Raw genomic sequence first — 26565 nt, forward strand, 5'->3', positions numbered from 1 at the left:
ATATATGGCGTGCCGATCGACTAAGCCAGAAATATGCGAAATATATTATACATGGCAAGCAATATATATGTAAGCATTTTTGTTATGAAGTAAACCATTTCTTTTAAAAAAAGATTGTTAAGGTACGTAGCTTTAAAAAATATTTCTATATTTGAGAACATGACAATACATGGAATTTCAATTTGAAATATTGTGACAGTGAAGGTGTGCATCACTCTTCACTCAATGCCATTGGTCTACCAATTAAGGTCCTAATCCATGGCTACCAAATGAAAGTAATACATTATGGCCCCTAGTAATAATAATCGATCGACACTCCCAGTTCGATTTATTTAGCTTCTATATGTTATGGAGACTTTTCAGCATACTTTAAATTCTTCTCTATATGGTGTTATTATTTTACATAAGTTATAACATCTATATTTATTTTTATTAATATATTCTAAAAGTAAAAAATATTAACAATATCACTCATTCATATTATATATAATATGTGAAATGGTACATTATAAACAAAAATTTCTCCCATAGCTTTGTCATATCCCTACATGCTCGGGCGGGTCACAAAAGGAACTGATCATCAAGCTAGGGTTACACTGCTCCATTGGAAAACTTTTGACCGTATAGATTGCAGTTCTCTCTTCTTCTTTTTTTTTCTGCCATTTTTCTTGATTTGGTTTCCTCAGAAACAGCAAACGCATGTATGAGTGTGCGTTTGGGGGGTAAGGATCCGAAAGAATGAAAGAGTTGTGGAATGTGGTGTCAAGTCGCGAGGCAGAAGGAGGACCTCCCAGTTAGGTGAGCAAAGCTCCTCTCTGAAAAAACACCATCTTTATTGAAAGAAGCTAAAGAGAGAGAGACCCCCATTCCTAATTATATATGACAGAGTGTGCTTAACCCTCAGGTCCCCTTTAGCCCTTTGCAGGTTTTATTTATATATATTGGCCACACTTGTTTCTGAATGTAACAGTAACTTCACATTTTTTGATGATCAGGACCAACTTCCTAAATTCATTTTTGTTAGCAACAAAACATGGATAAGTTCTTTCGAATAAATAAGCCTTATTTATGCGACGTGGTAAACAAGGGAAATTTAAACAATAATCTTAAAACATAGAAATGAGGTGTCCACTGTGAAAAATATGAGAGAAACCTCAAAGTTTAACATTAAATGACAATCGTAATAGCAAAGTTAAAGATGTGTATTTAGCTACCTAAAACACTAACATAACTTGAAGCCTTTCAGTTTTGACCTAATAAATGAAAGTTGTGGCCTCAAATGCATTGCCCATATATCACAACGAAGCTGCGAGTTGGACTTAGTCATCTGCTCTACACATAAAAGAGTCCCGCTAAAAAAATGCTTAGCATATAAAAAAATGAACTTATCATTTAGTTTAGTGGCATCTTATCTTTACTTTGTTAGATGAGAAAAATTCATAAACAAAAGTTGTTTATATAAAAACAAAAAGAATTGAAACTTAATGTGCCACATTGCCACATCAATGGAGAAAGCGCACGCACAAACACAAGGAGTATTATTCTAATCAAAATACTCATTAGTTTGTCAATCTAGTATTTGCAAGTTCCAAGCCAATTAGACACGCTACTCAAGTGTATACACACTCCAACATTGTGGCGGGAAATTCAAGTAGTGGAGCTGTGGGCTTGACTAGAGCAACCAAATCCTTTTTTGATTAATAGGAATTTCTACCTTAGATTACAATATCATCCAAATCACAGGGGGCCTGCAATTCAAATCAAACTGGTCTTAGTCTTTGTTTAGCACCTAGATATTTCCTAAATATCTTAAATAATTAGACTCTGAGGTCGATCATATATATATATATATATATATATATATAGCTAGCTAGGTAGGTCATCAAGCATCTCCAATTCTCCATCATGAATCAAACAATGGGTGTTAAATAAATTCAGACTTCAGAAAAGCCCATAGCTTCATTTCATTAATTAAAATAAAGGTAACACTTCAATTTAGTGCATTAAGCAATGAAACTTGTTTAATCTATATCTGGTGTTGGACTGCATCGATCATTTACGATTATCATGAAATGGCCAAAGCATTAAGTTTGAAATATAAATTCATTAACCTCTAATAAGTTTAATTAAGGAAAATAGTAAGTATTCAAAGAAACCCTAGCTATACGGAAAATAGTAAGTATTCAAAGAAAACCCTAGCTAGCAAGTGGTCATTTATCACAGTGGTGGAAAGATGTTAAGTCCTTACATGACAACGTGAGTTCAAATCCCGTTGGTGACTAATTTAACATCTAATTTAACAAAATCTATTGTTTGAAAAAAAAAAAAAAAAAAACCCTAGCTATACCAATGTGTAGAATTTTATGGAATGAGTATAACATAGGCATGGAATGGGAATCTTGTAATCTTAAAAGGGATTCATTTCGGATCTATGTGTTCGGAGTTCACGGACCGAGAGATTCATATCACTCGATTTCAATTATGCGGCTCCTACTAGCCCATCTCACTAACCCACTTCATAAAAATTCAAAAACTTGAATAGTCCGAATCTCTTTCTCGCTCTCTTGAACGGTCCAAATCTCTTAGTAAGTTGGTCTGCAAGCTCCGAACACAGTGATTGGGAATGGATCTCATTCCCTTAAAAGGGACACAGCAATAAGAACCAAACTATGGGAATATAATTAGGGAAGGGCATAGGATTCCTGAAACCCTTTCTCTTTACAAGAAAGCATAGTTTATGTTAAAGATACGGAGAGAAAGTGAGGGAAGATAAAATCCAGAGGCTCTCTTGAAAAGGTGGCTCAAATATCCAAAATGGGTTCCCACAGCCCACAAGCATGTAGGAATCCCAAGCAATAAGAACCGCAACGTTCACATAAAGCTAAAAATAGATAAATTTTTTCCATATGCTCCAAACTTTTTCTTCCACACATGGGGCCTTTGCCCCTATGTTTTTTCCTTTTCTTTTTACATGGGATCGGCCATCAGTCAAGGAATATTTTGCCACCCATGAAATAGTATCATCCTTTAGTTGTCATTTCAAAAACAAACCCTGGAGCAAGGTGGTATGGATGCTAGAGCTTAAGGTTTACTGTATTTTAAGAGTCAAAGTTCCCCAAATCATATTAATTTACTAACCGATTAACACTTGAGTGCTCTTGTGTGTGTGTGTGTATGCGTATATGTTTTTAATTTATCTGGAACTTGCTTGTAAAATTGGCAACATAGGATTCAAGAGCTCTCTTGGTATCTGCATTCAAAGTTCTATATTGAATGCGCGGCTCCTACTCATTACAAACTGGAGAAAGCAACACGATGCTACTGCAAATATTGACGTGATCAATTAAGAATTAAGAACAGGGAATTTTGCCAAGAAGTAAAGAATGAAATTATAAAGGACAAATTGTAAAAAGTTATTTTGTACTCTTTCTTGGTGCTTTTGTTGATCAAGTATTCAACATCAAACTTTATTTGTAGGGTAAATCACCCTCTCTTTTTCAGCCTTTTAAGACCTTCATGTCATCTTTTCGATAAGTCTAGCTTGATTTAGTAAAAAATGATACATTAAGGGAGCGCTAAGCAAATCCCAAATCGGGCCCTCTAACACAAACAACAAGACGAATTAACATGTACTTACCAAACAATTAAGCACGGTGCGGTTTATTGAAAAGGGCATGCAGTTTGGCAAGTAAAGTTGTTTTAGACTAATTACTTTCCGAAAAACATTTAGACCAAGTGACAAAGGGATACATGATGTTTCAATACACCCGTCTTTACTCATGCTGAGGGGCCTAAACATGTTTAAGTATAATTAACCTCCTTATATATGTACATTATCTATATCCAACTTAACTAGTGTTTGTATTATATATTATTACAAATTGTTAAGAATTAATAAAGTGTTCTAGACAAACTTCTTTCTTTTTTAGTGTTTTAAAACCTTTTTTTTTTTCTTGAGAAAGGTGTTTTAAAACTTTTTAAAATTGTTTTCTCTTTCCTTTTCTTTTCCTTGCCGTTTCTTTTATATTCTTTGAAAATGGAGACTAAAAGGATTGATTATGGACCCTTTTCGTGGGAGGTATGTAGAAATTGTTTAATCAAAATGGAACTTTTAACCCGGCAAAGGGTAGAAGAAGAAATTGGAGATGTAGTTGAGCATAATCAGGAGCAAACGTGCTCGAACAAACCCATAAAGCAAAGTTAGTAAATGTTTTGCCCCTCTTTTGGTGTGGGAAAGTTCATATAGGCTAGTGTGAGGATGTGAAATTTAAAGAGTCTCACATTAATGAAGGGAAAATTTTTGTAAGGGCTTATAAGTAAGTTAGGTTGCTCCCCAAATTGCCAGTTGGTTTTATGGTGGAACCCAACTTTCTTCATGGTATCAAAGCATGTTGTCCCTCGTGTGAAGCTCAACAACCATACATACTTTATGTCGCCTGATATGTGTTGTTCATGTGCTAAGCTTGAAAATTCGTCACACGTGACGGCCCGGTGGTTGAGAGTATGAATTCCACAACAGGGAAAATAGACCTTGCATGTGCTTATAAATAATTGAACTACTCTTCATATTGCCAATTGATTTTACCGTGAAACCCCCAACTTTTCTTATAAGCCTTTGTAAAGTTTCTTCTTTCACCGATGTGACTCTTTAACCTTCACATCCTCACACGCAACCTCACGAATTGGGTGACATGGAACATGTGTGACCGTTGGGCTTCACACATGTGTCAGCCTGTTTTGATACTATGAAGAAAGTTGAGTTCCACCATAAGATCAATTGACAAATATCAAAAGTAATCCAATTAACTTATAAGTACATGAATATTCCTTTTATTCTCGATATGAAATTTATACTCTCAATCGCTACTACACAAAAATAAGGAATCTATTAATGAGTTTCGTTTTTTTATACACGGTTATGTGAAAACTCAAATTATATACAACTCGTTTATATGTACGTCAAAAGAAAAGGAGGACGAGATAGCTAATAAGATAAAATGGAGTGAACTGATCCACATGCATATTTTTTTTGGAAGTTTTAATGAAAAGCCCGCGGTACTGTTCACTTTAACGAAAAATCACAATTTTATACTAAAAAGTCAAACTTGGTATCACTTTACCCTTTATTTTGTCATTTTCGTTAAAACTCAAAGTTTTCAAGCCATTTTCATTAGTTTTCCTTAATTTTTTTTTCATCTCCAGAACCTATTTAGTTGATTCATTGATTTTTTTTTTTAATCATTCAATCTAAATGTCAGAAGTAATTAGAATTTTTAAGAAAAGAAAAGAGGTGTAAAAATCAATTTTCTAAGAATATTTAATAGGGGCGTTTTGATATAGGCGCCTCGTTTTTTAATTTTTTAGACTAAACATACATTCCTTTTGAAAATTTGATCAAACGTTTTCCTAAAATTTTGGTTATTAATTTCGGTTTTTCACATAAGTTCAATTTTGTTAAGAATTTTAGTTTTTCACAACTTTTCCTGGACATTTCGTTTTTTTTTTCTTTTCCTCTTATCCCTATATTTATGCATTTATCATCCATCTCTATACATTTTTTTATTGTTTGTTATAATTGAACTTTTTTTTTTGTGAATATAGTAGAATATTTATAAAAAAAATTGTCAGATTTTATTATTTAGAAGACCCAACACATAATAAAGATTTGTTTGATTATATAGCTACGTCTATTTACCTATAATATGGACACATTTAGTTTTATAGTGGATTTGTTTTTTTGTATTTCTCGGTACATTTGGAATGTAAATATGCCAAAAGGGTTATCTGATAGATACATTTGGTTTTGTTATACATTTGTATTTTTTGTTCATTTGGTCTTTTGGTACATTTGGAATCTAAACGTACCAAAAGGGTTACCTGACAATGGGCACATTTGGTTTTATGATACATTTGAAATTTTGGTATATTTGATTTCTTTGTACATTTGAAATCTAAACGTACCAAAAGGGTTACATAACAATGGGTACATTTGGTTTTATGGTACATTTGGTTTCTCGGTACATTTGAAATATAACGTACCAAAAGTCGATACTTTTGTTCTCAAATGTACCATAAGTTTTAAGTATATTTTTTATATATCTATACGTGAAAAAATATGTATTGAAGACTTTTTATTGAGACATTTTTAATAGAAAGAGATTTTTTTTTTTAAATACTAATAATAAGGTAATGAGGAATTAGTTAATTAATTTTTATTTTATTTTATTAAAAAATGTCATTTAATGCATAGAAGGGGATTGACGAAATTAAATTCCTATATTATAGGCAATTAGTTGCTAAGCTACCTTATGCCTCGATATAAATGCATTTAAATTAATGACATAGAAATTAAATAAATAGAAAATTATTGAGGTGACAATTGATCAAAGCACCTTAATCAAATCTTTAAAATGGATGAATGTTTAATCTAACAACTATAAAAAATATATAGGGCATTCTAATTTTCCCTATTTAATAATGTAAATACATATACATGTGTGTGTGTACAATTTGCCCATTTTAATAAAATTAAAATCATCATTCTTAGCGAAAATAAAATGAAATGATGAAAAGCATAACAAGTTAAAAGCTAGAATAGCTCTCCCTCGTGGCACAGCACTGAGCACGGTAAGATAAGGCCAAAGCAAAAGTAAGTTATGATAAGCTCATTGAATATTTAGTAGCTAATGATTCACCAAATGCCCTTTTGTTGAGAATGCGACCCTCAAAATTGGCCCATGTTTTACATTTTCTATTTTTTTGTTTTGAAGGGGAAAAAGAGTTAAAGCAAGGCAGGGAGAGCGGGGGGACACTTGGCGCGCAGTAATTGATTGGGTGGCCGCTCAACTGGGATGACGGTGATGACTAACGAGTAACGACTGATATATGCTGAGAGTTTTATGAAAAGAATATGCAAAATATAATGAAGGGGTAAGGGGGAAGCCCTAGTGCCCCCACCCCATCTTATCAAATATCAATCTCTTTGGGAACTTGGGCCTCTCTTCCCTACCAAATTAAGCTCCACTGCAGACAACATTATACCTTGCATGATTTTGGTTTTGGTTTATGTTAAGGTTTAAGTGCCTTAGTGGAATGAGTATAATTAGGGTTTATGAAACCAAAGAAAGGGCTTTCCTTCGATTTGATATGTTCTATTTGGCCATTTGTTTTGCATTGATAGTTTGGTAGCATATATACATGGATTTTTTTTTTTTTAATTTTTATAACAAAATTATATTTCATTCAGACGATGTATATGTAAGCTTGTGAGTGTCAAAGGACGTGGTTTTATGATTTCTTGACGTCCAAGTAACTCAGTCAAGGAATTGTGGTGTGAAGGACATCAAGAGATGTTTTGGTTACACAAGAATTCAATACCATTTAGGACTATAATACTATCATGTGATTTGCCAATCCCTAATAATCATTATATATAGGGATCTTAATCGCTGTAATAGGAGCTCCTTGCTACAAACCCACTTGTTAGCTAGGGCTCTTGGCTGTTTGATTACAGAAGACTATCCTCGAAACTCTAGCTGCCATGGCTGTTTCTTCCTCAGGTAAGTCTTCGATTTTAGTCACGAAGCATGTACTCTGTAACTATAACTCCATACATGATTGTGCTTATAACTTCTTACAATATATAGCATGTTAAACTATTAACCTTATTCATAAAAGAAATGAATAATATAATATGAGCATTTTTTATTATACAAATGAGTGCATTGTTTAATGATGAAGAAGGTAGAAGTGTTTAATTTAAATTTAAATAACAAAGGAGAGACATGTTTTTTGAAAGAATGTTATTGCAATTATGACTTTTGATCCTCAAAATTCATATCTATCAATAAACTATTTTATTTGTTAGATTATGAATGTGGGGAAAGGGAAATGCCTAGACTTTGTCAAATTCATTTTTTTCATCCAAAGTTTTCTAGGTTACCCGCAGGGCATTGAATTGAGAGGGACGAGACCACCTATTGTCTTGTGCAACGTTGAAATCGTAATATCTATATGATGCGCCAAAGCATGCCCTACTGGTTTCAGATTTGCCATAGCTTAGAAATTAAACGTATAATAATATTAAGGTAATTGACGACAAAAAACATAAGAAGGCATACATGCATGCTATACTTTTTTTTACATGCATCCCATGAAGATGGGACCAAATGGACCTAAATTCTGATAAAACCGCGTGAAATTTGTCAAGGGTGACGATCATACCAGCATAACACTAACCTAGCTAAGCGTCAAAAGATAATAAAGTGATTATATACGAGCCACGCAAATCTAAGTCGAGGCAGGCAGGCCAAGAAAAAAAAGAACGGTTTGACTTTCAAGTTTCAATCAAAGCTGAAAAATGACAAAATGAAGGCACGGTGGGTGGAAGATGATCGAAGAGGAAGGGGACTTTTCTTTTTGAATATTAGGGTTTCATGCATTGTCCTGGGATTGTACGTTATATATATGTACGTACGTATTTGTTCTAAAATCTTTAAAACTTTTAAAGGGTATCTAATATATTCATGTAGCAATACTGCAAATTAGTTTTTACATAGGGGTCCACAAGGTCGGTCTTTTTTTCTTTTTCTGGGTCTTTGCCCATCAATTTTATGGGTGGCTGTGGGACAAATATTACCGACCCTCTAGGGTCTCTACCCAGCTAAAAGTACATTCTCCCACTATCTCCATCTTACATGAACATTTTTAGATTTCCTTTCCAAAAAGTTTATGTCTAACGGAGTGATTTCCGTACACTCGCTTTTAATTCTTTCAAATGATTCTTTTTTATTTGTTAAAGTGAGAAAAATGGCGTACAAAATCATTTCTTTATGTTTAAATATATTCATAACATATACATGTATCCGTTTATGCATATAAATATGATACATGTCTCACATCCCCTTCTCTGACTCTGATTGCACCATTATTCTCAAACAGTATGCAGAATGAGTAGCATGGGCATTCCATGGGCATTCTTCCTTGAATCAATAGCATGTTTTTGGCGGGAGACTTCGTTGTCAAGAAAGAGACCATTGAGATGCCCATTTCTGGTTTTTTGCCGTTTGTAGGGCTCCACTAATTGAAGATTTCAAAAGTCCGAAAGGATTAGGCATTTATCTTTTACTGGTCCACGTGGTGGATCACGGAGTTGCCCACCTGGCAAAGGCTAGCAAGTAGAAAAGGTCCGTTGGGTTAAAGGAATAAGTAAAAGTTTGGTCTGTATAATATATGGAGAAATGTTTTCCTTTACTTAGACAAAGGAATAGATGGATGTTTATACTTTTGCAAAAACAATGTAAAATCAGAATAGAGATGCTAATTTTACTCTCAAAGTGAGGTTTTCTATGAACTCTCAATTACTTCATAATTTATCATTAATTTTTATGCCAACATTATAATACATTGTGCTAAAAACATGAGATGACAGAAAATTCATAAGAAGTCTCACTTTTAAGAGAGTCTTCTTAGTATCTCTCATTCAAAATATTATTTGATCAATGTTTGGTTTACAACAAAATCTTATACCAATGTGATTAGGGTTAGAGCAGTCGAGTCGAACACAAAATTTCATAATAATATCTTAACCACTTGTGTTAGAAGTTCAGCAACTCCTATACGCCAGCAGTACAGTGATCTTATCATTTTGCTATAATTTAAAGTAAGATGCTGTCAAAGTAATGAAAGCGTAATATGGAAATGTGTAACTATTAGTTTAATGTGTGATTTAATATGATCACCAGCAATCAGTCGGCTACTTAATTTGAGGCCCACATGGATTTTCAGTCGAAAATAACAAAAGCTTAAATCTAAAATTAGATCTAGTATGAATATAGTTAGGTTTCTGTCACTTCGCAAAGAGAAATGTGAGGTTATATTTTTCTGATTTCTCTCCTATTTTACTCATCAATTTGAAAGTGTTTGTCCTAATTCATGGAGTACATATAGAAAAGGGTCCAAATTAACAGCAACTTGGTGGCTGCTGTCCTTTGGCTTTGATGAACACCCGTTCCTAGTTTTTCTTTTTGATTTTGTATGTACACACACACACACACACACACATATGTATATATATTGCATGAGAGGGTGCCCAATTTCTAATTAATTTGCATATGCAAATTATGGTGTAAACTAGTTCTTAGGGCTAGCTGTATGAACTCTAAATTTAATTTAACTGTTTGTTAATTGCATTGATAATTGACAACACTATTGAGTTAAATTGGAGTTGCATCATTTGCACATTCAACGACAAATATTAATATATACAGGGTAAGCTAGGGGGATTAAAAATTTTAAACTAAATGATATGAAAGTTGATGATTAGATTATTAGTTAAATGTTGATCAACTTGCTTAATTCTTGTTGGCGACACCCCATTTAGTTTACAAATTTAGTGTACATATTTAATCTACCTAGTATTACCCATATATATATATATCATAAAGAGGCGTTTGGTTTGCAGGAAAATGGACTTGGGAATGAGAAATCATTTATTTTCTAATGTCTGGCATGTCCAGTCTTGAGAAAAGCTTCCAAGCTCATGGGAAAATAGGGGGGAAAGCGAAACCCTCCATTCATCTTGGTTCATTTTTCCTTCCCATAAGAGACCAAGAAAAGCAGTAATTTCTGTTTAATTACACCTTCATATGACAAATTTGCCCACTTTAATAAATAATAATGACACTGTTAAGTAGGGGTACATTGGGAAAGATAAATATTTTTTATTATTATTGTGCCAATTAAATTAAACATGGAAAAATAAATAAAATTATACTTCCTAGCTGCTTTCCCATGATTACCAAACAAGAAATAATCTTCAGATTTCCCGTCCCCTAGAAAATTACATAGGGATTGATTTCCCATCAATTTCTTCCGTGTACCAAATGGAGCCTAAGGAGAAAGAAATGGTGAGTTTGTCACGTCTAATGGCTAAAATAGCGCTTGCATATTGTATTTTGTTCTGTATAGCATGACTTGTCATACAAAGTGTATTTGTAGCAACACACAATGCAACAATGTATATGTACAACATAATGAATATATTATGTAATATTATTAGGATACTCCATCACAATAAACCGTATCTTTTTTAACTTATAAATACTTGGTTCAAGAGTAATTATGTAAGTAAACTTTTTTTATAAGAACAAATTAGGGGAAATCTATTGATGCAATCAAAATCCTCTGATATCTGATTAAAAAACACCCTTAATTAACATGATTCATGAAGCATGCGTGCATACTTCTAGACAATTCCTACGAGGATATAAAAAATAATTCAACTTTTGATTTTCAAATTTTCAAAACGAACTCGTGTTTAATATTAAACGTGGAGTAAAAGAGAAACCAAAGGAAGCTGCATGCCAAGCCATTGAGAAATTTGTTAGTGTGCTGAAAACATGGTTTGTTATATCAAGTAATATAATATAAGTGGTTGAATTTTTATTCAAGTATTCAACCAATTGTATTTGACACTTGGTATACCGAATCGTGTTTCCGACATACTGAAAAATCATTTGAGGCCAACGTTAAAACTGAAGTTTGAGAGCTGGGACACGTTCCCATCGGTACACATGCATGTGGGGGTTGGAAGTTTGGAACCAATGGAAACAGAAGGTTGTAGACATGAGTCTAACAAACGCGTGGAAATGAAGAAAGGCCAATTGAAATCACAGTAAAATTGAAGGTGGTGGGAAAAGAAATAGCAAGATTTAAGTGATGAAAATAATAAAACGAAAAGAGGAAGCATTGAATTGAAATAGAAATTTGAGGCTGCCCTTTTGAGTGAGAGTGAATAGTGTGTGACTAAATGGGAAGGTTAGGTCACGAAGATGGTCACGTCCCCTTTATAAAAGAAAATGTATTCAAAAATTTGAAAACAAATAAAAACGCTCTGAATGTTTTGAAAAAAATGAACATAAGAGGAAATGTGTGTACACATTTTCAATGTTGTGAAAGAATGTCTGGCCAAATCACACAGATTAAAGCCCCTTCAACCTATTTTTTTTCCATTTTCAAAGTTTTTCCTATCTTATCCTACCAACCATCTTACATTCATAAGAAATGAAATTGTGAAACTCCACACAAGAAGGTGAAGCGTGTGCAACATTCAATATTACGCGAGACTATCATAGGTTATGAATCTAAACTGGGTCTACAATATTGAATGGTGTCAAATTGCAAAAAGTGAAGGCAATGAGCTCGCCTCTTTAATGTAAATAAGGAGCTTGGATGTCAGTGACTTGATTAAAATGAAAGTAAAAATTTATATCCAAAGTCATTGTTAGACACACTTACAAAAGTTCCAGGACTAATTTGGGATTGAAAATAGGGATCAAAGTAGACAATATCAAAAGTATAGAGGGCCAAATTTGAATTTAATTCCTATATACAAATACATAATGATATGATGAATAAAATAAAAAAATAGTGAGGTGGTGTGTGGCCCTTTGGGCTTAGTCTTCACCAGTATTACTGATGCATTAATGTTATCTCATGGAATTCAGCGTTATTTTTTCAAACTTGCGCTCATACCCGCGCACTATAAACTAAAGCAACCAAACAATCCGTTGGTTTTTATTTATTTTTTATTCATTAAAATATACGATTTTTCCAGACTTGCAGTCCTTGTAAGTTTGTTAGTTGTAAAGATACAGAGAAACTTTGAAAAAAGCTCTCCCCTCTCCTCCTCTCTCCAGTCCACCCTCTCACTGTTCAGTCCAGTCCCACCCCAAAACTCTCACGACCCCTGATCGTATTTTCATCCCAAAATCCCTGTAAGTTGTTTGAAATCGGTACAAATACGAGTACCCGGATCCAATCTAATCTGTTTTTACAAGTATATGCACTGTTTGAGCATATATTTGTGATATAAACTCCAAACTCCAAAGGGAGTGCGGCTGAAAAGTTAGAATCCGAGGCGATTAAATCCAATACAGGAAGGAGATTGGATAGCTTTTGAGGTGTGGCTTTCTATTGGGGTTTGGCTATTTTATTATATAGCTGAAAAAGACTCTGGCTTTAGTAGTATTATGCAACTTGGTTTTGGATAAAGGGATCATCTGGGAGCGTAAGAGAGAGAGAGAGAGAGAGAGAGACTGAGGAGTGAGCAACTGTGAGATAAGAGTGAGAGAGAGAGAGGTGAAATTTAAAACCCAAATGCCGCAGGAGGAGTCAAAGAAGAAGGAGCGCCATATCGTTAGTTGGTCTCAAGAGGTGGTCTTTTCATCTCTCTCTCTCTCATTGGATTTTTTTGAGTTCTGGGTTTTGATCAAGACACCCAATCATGTTTCTTTGGTTTATTTCTGACATGGGTTCTGGTTGTTCTTTTGAGTTGCAGGAGGATGACATACTGAGGAATCAAATCAGCCTCCGTGGAACAGAAAAGTAAGTTTCTTGTTTTTCTCACCTGGGTTGGTTTTACAATTTTTCTTTACATTTATTCAATGAAGGCTATGTTTTTGTGATCAATTTGTGTGCAGTTGGGCTGTCATTGCATCTAAATTCAAGGATAAAACAACCAGACAGTGCAGGAGAAGGTAATTTCAAACCCAATGTTGATGTTTGAGTTGAGTTCTGCTGAGAAATCCTCTGTTTTTTCATTACCTACTCAATTATTGAGGTCTAATTGTTTTGACTGCAATTTTTTATTTTTATTTTGTCTGAAATTTGACAAATAATGTTGCAGATGGTACACATACTTGAATTCTGACTTCAAGAAGGGAGGATGGTCACCAGAGGAAGACATGCTCTTGTGCGAGGTACTTGACGACAGTAGCTTAGAATATCGTTGTGCGCAGTAGATTAGAGTAATTTAGAATATTGCCTCGTCAAAAAAGTATGAAATTCTTCCACTTTAAGCATCCTTAAATGGTTTAAGGAGAAAAATAAATCATCAAAACTTGATTGTTGAGAGGATTTAATCATTTTCTGTAATATGACCAAGTAGGCCAGGCCTGGTGATTGCACTGCATGTCTTCCTAAAGTTGAACAGAAAAAACCACCACTGTTTATTCAGCATTAAACATTATTACCCTCGTCATTGGATGTGGTAGAAACCTAATTTCTCAAGGTGATCGGATCTGCAGGCTCAGAAGATATTCGGGAACAGATGGACAGAAATAGCAAAGGTGGTTTCAGGAAGGTATATTAGCTTTCTTTTTTCTCCTCCTGAAATACCTTAGCTCGATCTAATGACGCAATTAAGATCATAAATTGCCCTACTTATGCAGAACTGACAATGCCGTGAAAAACCGGTTTTCAACTTTGTGCAAGAAGAGAGCAAAATATGAGGCCTTAGCTAAAGAAAATGCAAAATCGTACATTAATCAAAATGACAAAAGGGTCATAATACGAAATGGATTCAATACGGGTGGAACAACAGAAACAACGGTACCTCCTAAGAAAATGAGGTAAAATTACATCTTTATGTACAAAAATGTTGATTTGGTTACTGCTCAATGTAGTAGAACTCATTCTTTGTGCAACGCAGGAGAAGCCACATCCCTAGTCTCCCCAAAAATCGCACCTCTGGGGACAGGCTACTTGAGCAGTGTGGAAAGATAAATCAGCAGCTAAGACCTCCGTTTACTGTGTTGATTCAGAATGCTCACAATGTAGAGAATCTGCAAGACCAGCATAACGGGCATAGCACCAAGGAATTCCCCGGGAATGGTAAATCACCTCAAATTGAAACTTGTTTGGCAACTCATCAGATTTCTTTACGATGCCTGAAAAGAACATTGCAGGAAATGTGTGAGAACATAAGCATATTGTTTGTATTGGGTCAGCAGAAAGTTGGCCTATTTATCATTTGAAAATTCATTATGCGTTGGTTTATATGTTCTCAACTACAAAACTCTAAGGTCACTCTTACTTTCATTTATCAGCAGTACAAAATGGCAAGTTTCAAGGATCATTTCTCAAGAAGGATGACCCGAAGATAATTGCTTTGATGCAACAAGCGGAGTTGCTCAGCTCGCTGGCATTAAAAGTTAACTCAGAGAACACAGACCAGAGTCTTGAAAATGCTTGGATGGTGAGAAATAATTATCCATTTGCTGTGGTCCTGTGGACTGAGCAATTAACATTTAATTGCTTGGTTTTTAAAAATCATAGGAACATATAAATATACATATAACTCACATATATTGCGAATGTGATATTCAGATGCCTTTAGTACTTGATTCCTCCATATTTAATTCAGAGAGTAAAACAGATTCAAGTCTGGTGCCAAATTGAGTCTGCATAACATACATCAAATGTGATATTCAGGTGCTCCAAGATTTCTTGAATCAAAGCAAAGACAGTGACATCCTCAGTTATGGAATTGACGATTTTGATTTTCAACTCGAAGATCTTAAATATCTGTTAGAGGACTTAAGGAGTACCACTGAGGGAAGCGGACCATCTTGGCAGTAAGAAATGTGATTTAGACTACTATTCTTATATGAGCATGTTTAAACCACTGTACACCATCTAATTGGTGACATATACATTGCAGGCAGCCAGATCTATACGACGACTCTCCAGGAAGTTCCGAATACAGTACAGGGTCAACTCTTCTGTCCCAAACAGAATGCTATCAAGTGGAACAAAATGAAGTTGAAATAGGTTCACCGAATCAGGAGATTCGACTAGGGTCACACTCAATTCCTATTGAAGGGCAAAATGATGTTGGTGATTGTGAGAAAGGGATTGTTTCCGAAAAGCAAGGTAATGGATTAACATATAAGATATGTTGGCTGATCACATTTCCTACTCAATCAGATTTGCTGATAACCTATCTAATCTTTCTTTCCGCAGAGATATTTCCATCATGTGATGAAGCAACAAAAGATTACGCAGTTGTTTCTGTGTCGTCAAATACAGAGTTCACTTCTCCTATTAAAGTTACCCCATTGTTCAGATCCTTGGCAGCAGGAATTCCTAGCCCAAAATTTTCTGAAAGTGTAAGTTGTCTCAGAAGTTCAACTCTATTAAACAATAAGCTATTAGTTTTAATGGTTGCAGAAGAAGTGGTATTAGTAATGATGCTTAACGTTGTTTCAAGTCACCCCGCTGGAATCTAGGTGAAGCAATGCAATGCTTAACCAAAGTCCAGGTGATGCTAACAAAACATATAGCAGAACACAAATAGTCGATTCTAGGCATCTTAGAGAGACAAAAGTGTTTGCATCCTTTCGAAAAAATTTAGGAGCTACAAAACTATTGAAATCCGAGTATATTAGTTTGGTAACCATGCTCAGCGATGTTCAGCCTTGTTCCAAATTTCTACCCGCAGACCTGAATTTGGAAATCTCTGTAGCTTCTCATTTGCCTCATAGAATCTAGGTGACGGTTATTATATGTAGAACAAGTTCCTAACTTCTTATGGTACGAATGCATGAAATTGTATGTATTAAGACTGACCAATGACCACTTATGTGTTGGAATTTTTCAGGAGAGGAATTTCTTGCTCAAAACGCTTGGAGAGGACTCCCCCTGCCCCATCCCAAGCACCAATCCTTCACAACCACCACCCTGCAAACGATCCCTCCTCCAAAGTCTATAGCCAACCTTTTTGATCCACCACCTCATATATAGAAATTTTACATGGCCTATTGAGTTCGTGTCCGTTTTGGATTCCTCTTTTCTTAGGATTGCAGCCATTCCAGCCTAAAATTTTACAAATGGGCAGGTAAAGATCTGCTTCCCAAAACCCAGATCTAGAATGCAATGGTGCATTTTAGCATTTGCAAACGTATCTAACATAGTTTTCTGCATTATTTTGACCTAAGCAGAGTTACCTCCTTCAGAGTTCCTAATCGGTACTCGCTTTTTGTGTGTTTGGTGTGTCATTCTTTAGTTTGTCTATTGTCATCCAATATGTTTTCCGAGTGTTCCATTTTTTGGCCTTGATTTTTACAGTTGTACAGAACCTGCTATATCCCTAGTCATTCAAGAGTGTAAGACTACTGTAAGTATACATAGGCAGCTTGCCTATATTTTCTGCTAGCGTACATGATCAAAACAAAACAGAGAGAAAGAGAAGAAGAGGAAAACAAGAAAAAAAATGAGAGAGGATTAACCAGTTCAAGTGGATTCCTGTTTATCGTTTTTCCGGCGTGGAAAACGGGTACATAATAAGTTGATATTTTTTCCTTCTTTGGTTTGATTTCCCCCCATGATTTCTGATGTAACAAAACTTAATGTAATTGGAGTGAAAATGGTTTTGGTTTTGGTGTGCACTTCTCTCTTTTGTTCTACTCTTTCTTCCTAGAATCAAGACATGAACTGATGAACACATCTCTAATCAAGAGGCTCGTAGCTCAGTTGGTCAAGATATTTACCTTTGTATCTGAGGTGCCGAGTTTGAATCTCCCCTCCCCCACTATCGCTTGTGTCAAAGATGAACACATCTAGCAAGTGTGAAGTAATGTTAGAACATTCAGCATCAGAAAACTAAGAAACCGACTCGCACACAGATGCAGGATGCATGAGTTTCATTCAAAATAAGGAACGGAACAAGAAATCCGAAAAGAAAATGGGCGTAAAAGTAGGCAAAATTTGAGCCAGGAAGTAGAAAGCCATTGGTTTTACTTACCAGAGGGTTATGGCAGGCGTGAAGGTAGCTCCCAGTCTTCAGTTCTTCTGTCTTGATAGTGTTTTGAAGTACTGTGTTTGGTGGTGGTGGTGGACAAGTATGATTAGGAAGAAAGGAAAAGCAAAGTGGTAAAAGAGGGAGGGAAATCTCTACAAAATAAAGTGCACTTGCAATAATTTGCTGTAAACTTTCTCGAGTGAAGGTATATGAGCACAAATTGGCACTTTTGACCTCTCAACCCCAACGTAAAATTGTTTGATCTCAAGGATAAACTAGTAATAAAATTAATAACCTTAGTTAAATAATCTTTTTGGCCAGCCCTGATTTGGGAATAACGTGCTAAATTAATAATTCGCTAAATTCATAAGACAATACATTATAGAAAATTCATATAGGTCTCCCGTAATATATAAATTAATAATTTTCTGACACATAGGGCTTATGTTTCGACTACGAGGCCTTCCTGAAATATGACTCAATCATTGTTTGTTTCTTCTTGAAATTGATGTCACCTTTGATCTCATCTCTAACTTTTCTTAACATGATAAGAAAGTCTGGTGTGGGTTTTTCATCTCGAATTATTCAATGTCATCACCGCTTTGAGAGCTTATTTTTGCGAAACGGGCTCCATAGTAGAAGCGTCATCTTCGACTCCATTACCTTGATCACTTCCCAGGACACTCAATAGTTTGTTCGTCAGTCAACATCTCTGAAGTTGTGTTTTCTCCAGGGTAGTTCAAGATGTCCTCGACATCCATTCCATTACGATAATTCAACTCTTTGATTGCCACCAAAACATTACTAATGAGAAACCGTACAAATATAAGGTGTGGCTACGACTACCGTGCGACTTCCATTACAAAAAGTTCAGAATACTCTCTCTATAGCTATAGAGATTAGAGGGTCTGTTCAATTACATTACAAATAGCTTGATACGACTACGGAGGGAAAGAACAAGAGATGTAAAATTTTGGAAAGAAGGGTTTTGAATATGTAAGATCAAAATTGTTATTACATTGGCTTTCTCTTCTTTGGCACTCTCTGCGATTTCCTCCACTTGTGGTAGATGTGATACGACAACCCAGAAAACACCATGACGACAGACCCCCATTGCTTAGTTGACAGGGGATTGCCACTCAGCAACGAAGACACCACGATGCTTACAAACTTGCGGGTTGTGGTAATGGTGGTGTTAGCTAAGGAACCGAAACGACTTATGGTTAGGAAAATGAAGTTCTGCCCAACTGCACCACAGAGACAATAGAGAAAAATGTCCCAAGCTGCTTCCGGATGCTGCTTGCAGAACTGAACCGCCTCAAATCCGCTGCCACGTGGCCAGCCAAACATGTAGATCATGTTGTATATGGTACCCCATAAATTCATGCCTAGCATTATTTCCCAAGCGCTCGTCTTTGGATACCTGGGCAAACACAAAAGCTACAACATTTGAGACTGAATTCTCTATATCAATCACGTACAGATGGCTCAACACAACAATTTCACACATCTATTTCTATAAACAATATATAGAGGATCGGCATAAAAACTCCCTCAAGCATTCTCGAAAGCAGGGGGTTGCAAATGTTGATAAACAGTTTAAATAACGCCAAGAATCCAGTCAGTGAATAACAGAAGGGCAACAACTAGTTAAATGGTAGGACAAAGATGAAGTTGTTCTGAAGTATACCTTGCTTTTATTGAATCCTGGGTAGCATTTGTGAATCCATCAAAAGCAAGATTGAGGAAACATAGTCCATACCCAAGGGGAGCATTTGGGTGTGCCAACTTGCTAATCGTCTTTGAGCTAGTCTGAAATTGACAGAATGAGAAAAACATAAGAATAACAACAAAAATTGCATAAATTGCATGAAATTCATTGAGGACAATTTATAGAAGGAAAATTGAAAGAGAAAACGTAAAAATTATTTAATTCTCGTTCCATTCTCAAGAAATACACACAAGCGCACACACCATCCCTCACCTTCAAGAGTGCAAATATGGATACCCCTCCGGCAACAAGGAGAGTACAAACATATTCAGGAAAGCTGTATCTTTTGCCGTAGACTAGAGTACCCATCAGCATCACTGCATACAAATAATAACCATTTATTACTTATTTATGTACAAAATTTAAAGGTTGATCTAATCAGTATGATATTCCACAATCTTAATTGAACTTCATAACGAGTAACATGCTTGCTTTAGTAAGATATAGAAGAGTAATAAACTTGAAAAAATCTGACCTGGAATCATTTTTGAGGACTTTGCCAAGACCTGCAAGTAAACAGAACAGCTTAAATATCCAAAACTATATATCCTCATCCCTTCAAGAACCAATTCAACACCCTGATTAACTCAACTCAACTAGTCATTTATCCAAAATAACGGGGTCGGCCCTAAACCATTTTCTGCCAATGATTTTATCCAGAGGAAATGAACAGCTCCATAACATATATGACAATCATTTGCTTCCTCGCTAATTAGATCCTAAGAAACTCAAATCAAGTAAACTAGACCTAGGACACACAACCACTCGCTAATTAGATCCTAAGAAACTCAAATCAAGTAAACTAGACCTAGGACACACAACCATCAATTCTTCCTATAACCATTACTATATTCTCTAATGCTGACCATTTACTATATATTCTCTAATGCTGCCCATTTGGGCTACTGGTTCCAAATTGGAAAGCAAACCTGAGCCGGGTAACTGATATACTTCAATGCTTCGATCCCCATAGCGGGTCCAATCGTGTTAGTAATCCCAGCACTCCAGTACGTCCACATAGGCGCACCTCCAGCATTACCGCTAGACCAAAGCTTTAACACTATTCAAAGAAACCCACATGACAATATCATCACCCAATTCGTTTTTTCAGCTCCAATCAATCCACGATACAAGAAATTCAAGATTTTTCAGGGAGATTGAAACTTACTTATGTATGACCAGATTAGACAAACCACATTTTGGGCTAAGTTGAGGAACGCAAGGTGTTCGAACCTATTCCCATCTGGCCCGAATCGCTTCGTGGACCTAAAAACAAAGATCACAACATCACCAATTTTGATTAACTTCATCGATCAATTCGGAAAACAATTTCGGGAGCTGAAAATCTCCAAAACAAAGGTCCGTGATCTGGGAAATCCCCAGATGCAGATAGAAAGAGAAAATAACACTTACAGAGTTTCCTGAAGCACGCCTTGGTAGATATAAGCAGACCAAATTCCGACGACGCAGAAACCGAACACCAACACGCGCCGGAGCCCCGATCCGTGCGTTTCCATTTCAGCCCCCAATAAGTAAATGTGGTCGGAAATACCTCCGGATCCGGCCTCCTCTCTCTTCCCCTCTTTTTTTCAAATGAAGCAAGATAATTAGGGTTTCCGATGAGAAGGTTTAAGAGGAAGCGAGAAGAATATTAGCAGAATAATTTTGGGTAAATAACTCCCACAATTCAGGAAAGGCGAAGAGACCGTTGATATAGGCGGGAGCGCCAACGCTACGTGGCTTTGTCTGCGTGGAGGCTTTCTATTGGTTGGGTGACACTGCGTCGCTTCTCATTGGCTGCGCAAACGCGGACCCTGGCAGTTGGCCGGTATTGCTACTTTCTACTATTTAACTACCCGAGGCGATTAGGACAACTGTCTAATAGTATTCATTTTCATTTGTAACTAAAGATCTTTATGTTCAATTCTCTTCAAATGCGAACCTAAACTGTATTATTATACAAACCCCTATTGTAAAACTTAACCCATTCTTTCACCTCTTTAATGTAGATACTATCGTTTATTTAAAAAAAAAACAAAAAAAAAACCTATTCCCTCTCTCAAATTACCGATAAATTACGTTGTTTTTTTTTGAAGTTTTAACGAAACACTCCCAGTAGTGTTCACCTTTAACGAAAAAGACATTTATATTCTAAAAAGTTACTTCTAATACTATTCATTTACAACATTTTTTTGTCATTTTGATTAAAACTCAAAGTTTTCAAGTCATTTTCATTAGTTTTCTTTTATTTTTTCTCCTTTGTCCTTATATTACAAAGAGTAATTCGTTATTTAATTATATGTGCAAACAATTTTAAGTGACAATGTTTGGATGTTATATAGCGAGTGGTTTTTTATGATTAATCTAGTTGGAGCCATCCATTTGCACGCCACATCATTGTACTAGCAAAAAATTTGACAGCAAGACAATGGATAAGATGATGAAACTAAAGGCTAGTTTGATATTGCTGTACTATGAAAAAAAACTGTTTCTGCCGTGGTGTGAGAATAAGCTCATTTTTGTTACTTCACGTTTTTAGTTTTTTTTCACCCAAAACTGTGAAAATAAGTTGTTTTTAAGTGTTTACCAAACATCTTTTTGAGCTTAGCTTTTTTTATACCTATTTTTTATAAAAGCACCTCAGTAACCAGTACTAATTTGCACAAAAATTTCGTTCCTCCCTACTATCGCTTGTATATTCACAAAAGTTCTTTGAATTTTTGAAAAATCACATAGCTCTCGGTAGCTCGAGAAGAACTTACGTACACCATTGGGACACCATGCGTTTTAACTTTTCACATAAGTCGCTGCGAGATAATATTAAGTTTGTGACACCGTCATTTCATGCAGACCTTTCTCCGGTAACTCGGTTGAATAGACTCAGTAGAGCAGCAGGCCGGAGAGTACGCCAAGCCCTAATACTGTGGCCCGAAACGCTTCATGAACCTAAACACAAACATCTCTGGGCCCAGGCGCCCATCCTGCTATAGTTCCTTCTTCTTCTTCTACGAGGAGGAGGACCTAGACCCACGGAGGTGACAGGTCAGGTCAACATTCTTTGGCTAGTAGCCCCGCCATGTGATTTGAGTCCGTTACTCCGAGTATCCGACACGGCTACGTGTCCCATCTTTTGGAGACCCACTTACTGTTGTCATATGACCATTCAAGCTGGAGGGTTAAAATACATAACTATCGTATAGAATGCTGTCCAAACGACATATCAATGTACGTATAATTATTTTTATGTTTCGAGAATGACTTATATGACACTAATATATAATTGTTGTGACGTTCCATGTTAATGATACATTATTCATTTTAAGTTTATTTTATATTTAACCATATATCATTAGTGGGGAATGCCATGTTTTCGGTGTTATGTCATGTCTAATGGAGAGCGCTAAATGTCTCAAAGTTAAACAAATGGCATGATTTGCTAAAAACCTCATTCAACCGATGACTGGGTTATAAGTCTGTGGAGCCTCACCAGACTATTATTTGGCTAAAGGGGCATTAGGTTGGCCAAATGTAGCCTTCTCCTTAGCCTTTTTCAGGGCTCGACTCATCAGGTGCAATAATTGATCCAAATTCAACATCAAAGATATTTTAATTAACCAATAAAATTGCCAATAAACTTAAAACTAATAAATTATTAATGGATTATGTTTAGTTTATTCGGTTGTATAAGTATGGTTTGATACAGTTAATTTAAAACTAATTTTTTACAGGATTATAATTTTGGACGGGACCATGTTCAATCATTTCTATTTGAAATGGCTTTACAATGACGTCATAATCATAGACACAACAACATAACACGTGTCCTGGTTCTGGTTGGGCAGGTGAGATAGGTGGTTACGGGCTGCTTTCCTCATCTACTCCTCTGAGTGCTCCCCTATCCCTGTCTTTCCATGGTACTTTCTGCCTCCTGCAGTAATCAGCACAGCTGAGCTGGACAAGTAACATTTCTCCTCTTCCTATGTTTTTTTTTCCCTTAAATTGCACTTTTCAATTGTTTTTTTTTTTTCAAGGAACAATTGGTAAATTGGTAGTAAGTTATGATTATCTATCTTTTTTTGAGGTTGGAAAAACTGATAAAGATATTTTAGCATTTTCTGATCGTAAGTCTGACTTTCACATCAACAACAGATTTCGAATTTAAGATCTTCAATTTTTAATTTGAAAAAAACCTCGAAATCTATTTTTTACTACTGAACCACCAACTTGTTCGTCGTTACTTTTCCGTCGTTTTAAGATGTAGAAAAAAGTAGAACACAGAATTATCTGAAGGAGGCATCTTCCTACTATATTAGTCGTGGCAGTCAGGTCGAGTGTGAAAACGGTTGGCGCATGCAAAGAATTTGCAGTCAAGGCATATATCAAATTTCTACGCCATCAAGTACCTTTTTTCTATATTTCAATTTGTCACATGATGCCTCCCCTCTAATTATTAGCTATTGATTCTTGTTGGCCAACAGCCTTCACACGACCCATTATTTATATTCCCAAAATACCCCCAATGATTTGTTGCTTGATCCCATGTCCAGTTCTATAGGTTTTTTTTTTTGGTTTGTTTTGAGTGCCGATTAAAGAAATGGCGAGACTTTTTTAAAAGTAGAACTTTATATAAATTTTTTGTCATTTTATATTTTTAACATAATATTATATAATATTAACAAAAAAAATTAGCATTAAACTATAAAACAACAAAAAATACTTAAAGAATCCTACTTGAGAGCGTCCAACTAGCATTTTTCGTGCTAATGATTAACACAATTATTATATTTGAGAAGGTATCAATCCCGAATAAACAAATATAAAAAAGAGAATTGTTATTAGTACTACAAAAATTTTATTTTACACTCCTCGTAAGTGTATTTTTCTTTCTAATTATATAAAGTTTGGAATGACAAATGAAATTTTTTTAATGCTAATAATAATTTCCTAAAAAAAAACAGAGCATTAACGGTTTTCATTGACTGAATAAAGAATGAAAATCACTATACATTTTTGTCAACTAACACTTTTCTCTCTCACACTGTCACACATACTTTATGAATTAGTAGTGTGAACTTACAATTAGGGGTTGTACAAGCTTTGTGGGGATCCTAACCGTTCATTGTACATCATTCCGTTATTTTTCATCAAATACTATTTGTGTTTAATTTTAAATAAAAAAATCAAATGATTTTCGACCGCACGATACACGATAAATAGTTAAAATGTGAGGATTCCTAGGATCCCTACAAAGTAGATCCAGATGGGATCCAATTCTGTAAAAGCATATTAGATGTGCACTATTTATTAATTAAGCACAAGTGGATGAAGAATACGTCAGGTGAAACGTCATTTTCGTGATTATTTTGACAAGAAATAGTATCTCTTATGAGTAGTGCTACACTAATGATTTGTTTTTTTTTTTTTTGTCGAAGGTACACTTATCATTTACTTATACCATCTTTTTAATAGAAGTAAAGTTTGCCAATGCAAGTGGATCATATCTCTGCTAGAGAGATAATACAACTAGCTGATAAGCCAAACATTTTTTATCTCTTACATTTGGATTCCACATGTTTCTATCTCGTTTTATTTGTGGTAATACATTTTTGGTCTGAGCAATCACACAAATATTACCTAATTCATGAGCTAGATCTTGAACTCCATGATTTTCACAAATGATTAATGTAGAATACATAAATTACATTTCTCGATAATTAGTCATGAAATGTCTTTTACAATATTTATCTTCAGCGGTCTGTAAACAAGCTGTTAGTGTGGAGGAAATTAGGTTTTCCCTCTCTAACCTTGCATGTTAAAACCCTAATATGTGTTTTTCTTTAGTATACACATTAGACGAGTATGTGCAGTCTTATAAGCAAAGAGAGGACTCCTTTCCTAATGTAGCCTATCATTAATTACCACCCATAACAATAATAAAATAGAAAACCAATTCTCATAAATTGACCAATAAGATCACTTTCAAAACAATATTCATTAAACCGAATACATCACACATGAACCTTGTTATGTGGGCCACACTAGAATATTAAAATATTCTTACAAGTCTACCATAACCACTTTGTCCATGGTGGTGAGCCTCCTCCTCTTGTGGATAGGTTTATCTTTAAGGATGATATTGGGTTTCTTTAAACGCATTTTGTTAAGAGTTAGTTGTTTTTCTTAGAACTTTTGACCCCAATTTTACCAAAAACAATTTCATGAGTGTTATTATTTTATATTAAATATATATTTTACTTCACTATCAAAGTAAAAGGGATTATTCTTTTCTTCTTTAACTATTACAAAGTCGACTAAAGAGAGAGCTGAATTAATTAAAGGGTTGCACACTTACGCAAGCCATATGCACTCAATCACTTTCTCACTAAACATGCCAAGACAGCCATCTAGAATAAAACTTATAGTTAAAAATCATATTATCATTCCTACAAGTTATACATTACTATAATATTTAATTTTTAAAGTAGGTATTTAAATTTTTTAGTGTCAGGCAGCCTACATACGCATGTTACAAACCGATTCTATTATAAGTCAACACTAACCAATTATCATCGACATTGTGAATAATTTAATAATAAAAAAGGTTGTCATTTTAGAGCTTGTTTTGAAGTGTTTGTAAATTTTTTAGTGTCAGGCAGCCTACATACGCATGTTACAAACCGATTCTATTATAAGTCAACACTAACCAATTATCATCGACATTGTGAATAATTTAATAATAAAAAAAAAGTTGTCATTTTAGAGCTCGTTTTGAAATGCTTTTAAAACGACTGAAAGCGCTTGAAGAAAGCACTTCAAATGTTTTTTCCAGAATTCACTTACGTTTTTAATAAGAATTGGTTCTAAAAATATTCTCACAAAAAACAATTTCTAGTCACTTTAAAAGCACATTCAAACGTGTCCTTGATCAATCTCATAACTTTTCATTCCGGGAGGGTGTTACTAATGTCCACACCAGATGAAGTATTCAATGACGATTGGACTCCGTCAACCGATGCAGTACATGGATACAAGCATGACAACGTTCAATGAAAGCAAACAAGGGTATTTTCGTTATTTTGATTAATGATGTCAATCTTGACATGGTACAAGTCCACACTACACAAGGGTACAAAAGAGAATTCACATGCAAGTAAAGTCGCGGGCACGCCACAGCCCCCACGCGTTTGTCGCGTCTCTTAGACAAGAGGAAGCA

The 26565-nt window shown here is 35.2% G+C and overlaps 2 protein-coding genes across 3 annotated transcripts; one reads left to right on the forward strand and one right to left on the reverse strand.

The window, feature by feature from the left end:
- The first annotated feature begins 12562 nt into the window (after positions 1-12562).
- LOC137732119 (transcription factor MYB124-like) lies at positions 12563-17689 on the forward strand. 2 transcript variants are annotated; one of them, XM_068471417.1, is made up of 12 exons: positions 12563-13215; positions 13340-13386; positions 13482-13538; positions 13688-13760; positions 14088-14143; positions 14232-14411; positions 14492-14673; positions 14892-15037; positions 15274-15416; positions 15503-15714; positions 15805-15950; positions 16442-17689. In XM_068471417.1, the coding sequence occupies exons 1-12, from the start codon at positions 13159-13161 to the stop codon at positions 16550-16552; spliced, it is 1410 nt and encodes a 469-aa protein (XP_068327518.1). In that variant the 5' UTR covers positions 12563-13158; the 3' UTR covers positions 16553-17689. The 2 variants fall into 2 exon arrangements, with proteins under 2 accessions (XP_068327518.1, XP_068327517.1); XM_068471416.1 differs by having other exon boundaries at positions 12565-13215; positions 14889-15037.
- Positions 17690-18450: 761 nt separating this feature from the next.
- Positions 18451-21059, reverse strand: LOC137731769 (UDP-galactose/UDP-glucose transporter 3-like). Its single transcript, XM_068470977.1, has 7 exons — positions 20766-21059; positions 20521-20618; positions 20282-20412; positions 19828-19858; positions 19566-19669; positions 19272-19393; positions 18451-19004 (listed from the first exon to the last, which is right to left on the reverse strand). Exons 1-7 carry the CDS (start codon positions 20867-20869, stop codon positions 18596-18598), a joined length of 999 nt encoding a protein of 332 aa, XP_068327078.1. The 5' UTR covers positions 20870-21059; the 3' UTR covers positions 18451-18595.
- Between the last annotated feature and the right edge of the window lie 5506 nt (positions 21060-26565).

The sequence above is a fragment of the Pyrus communis genome, chromosome 4, assembly GCF_963583255.1.
Source record: "Pyrus communis chromosome 4, drPyrComm1.1, whole genome shotgun sequence".
Classification (NCBI taxonomy): domain Eukaryota; kingdom Viridiplantae; phylum Streptophyta; class Magnoliopsida; order Rosales; family Rosaceae; genus Pyrus; species Pyrus communis.

Bases quoted from the DNA above. Each gene is read 5' to 3' on its own strand.
- LOC137732119 (XM_068471416.1), top strand. From the start codon at position 13,159: ATGCCGCAGGAGGAGTCAAAGAAGAAGGAGCGCCATATCGTTAGTTGG. The intron at 15,038-15,273 runs GTGAGAAATAAT...TGTGATATTCAG, and splicing joins GTCTTGAAAATGCTTGGATG to GTGCTCCAAGATTTCTTGAA. The intron at 15,715-15,804 runs GTAATGGATTAA...TTCTTTCCGCAG, and splicing joins GATTGTTTCCGAAAAGCAAG to AGATATTTCCATCATGTGAT.
- LOC137731769 (XM_068470977.1), bottom strand. From the start codon at position 20,869: ATGGAAACGCACGGATCGGGGCTCCGGCGCGTGTTGGTGTTCGGTTTC. The intron at 20,413-20,520 runs GTAAGTTTCAAT...TTCTTTGAATAG, and splicing joins TCTAATCTGGTCATACATAA to TGTTAAAGCTTTGGTCTAGC. The intron at 19,670-19,827 runs GTCAGATTTTTT...ATTTGTATGCAG, and splicing joins GTCCTCAAAAATGATTCCAG to TGATGCTGATGGGTACTCTA.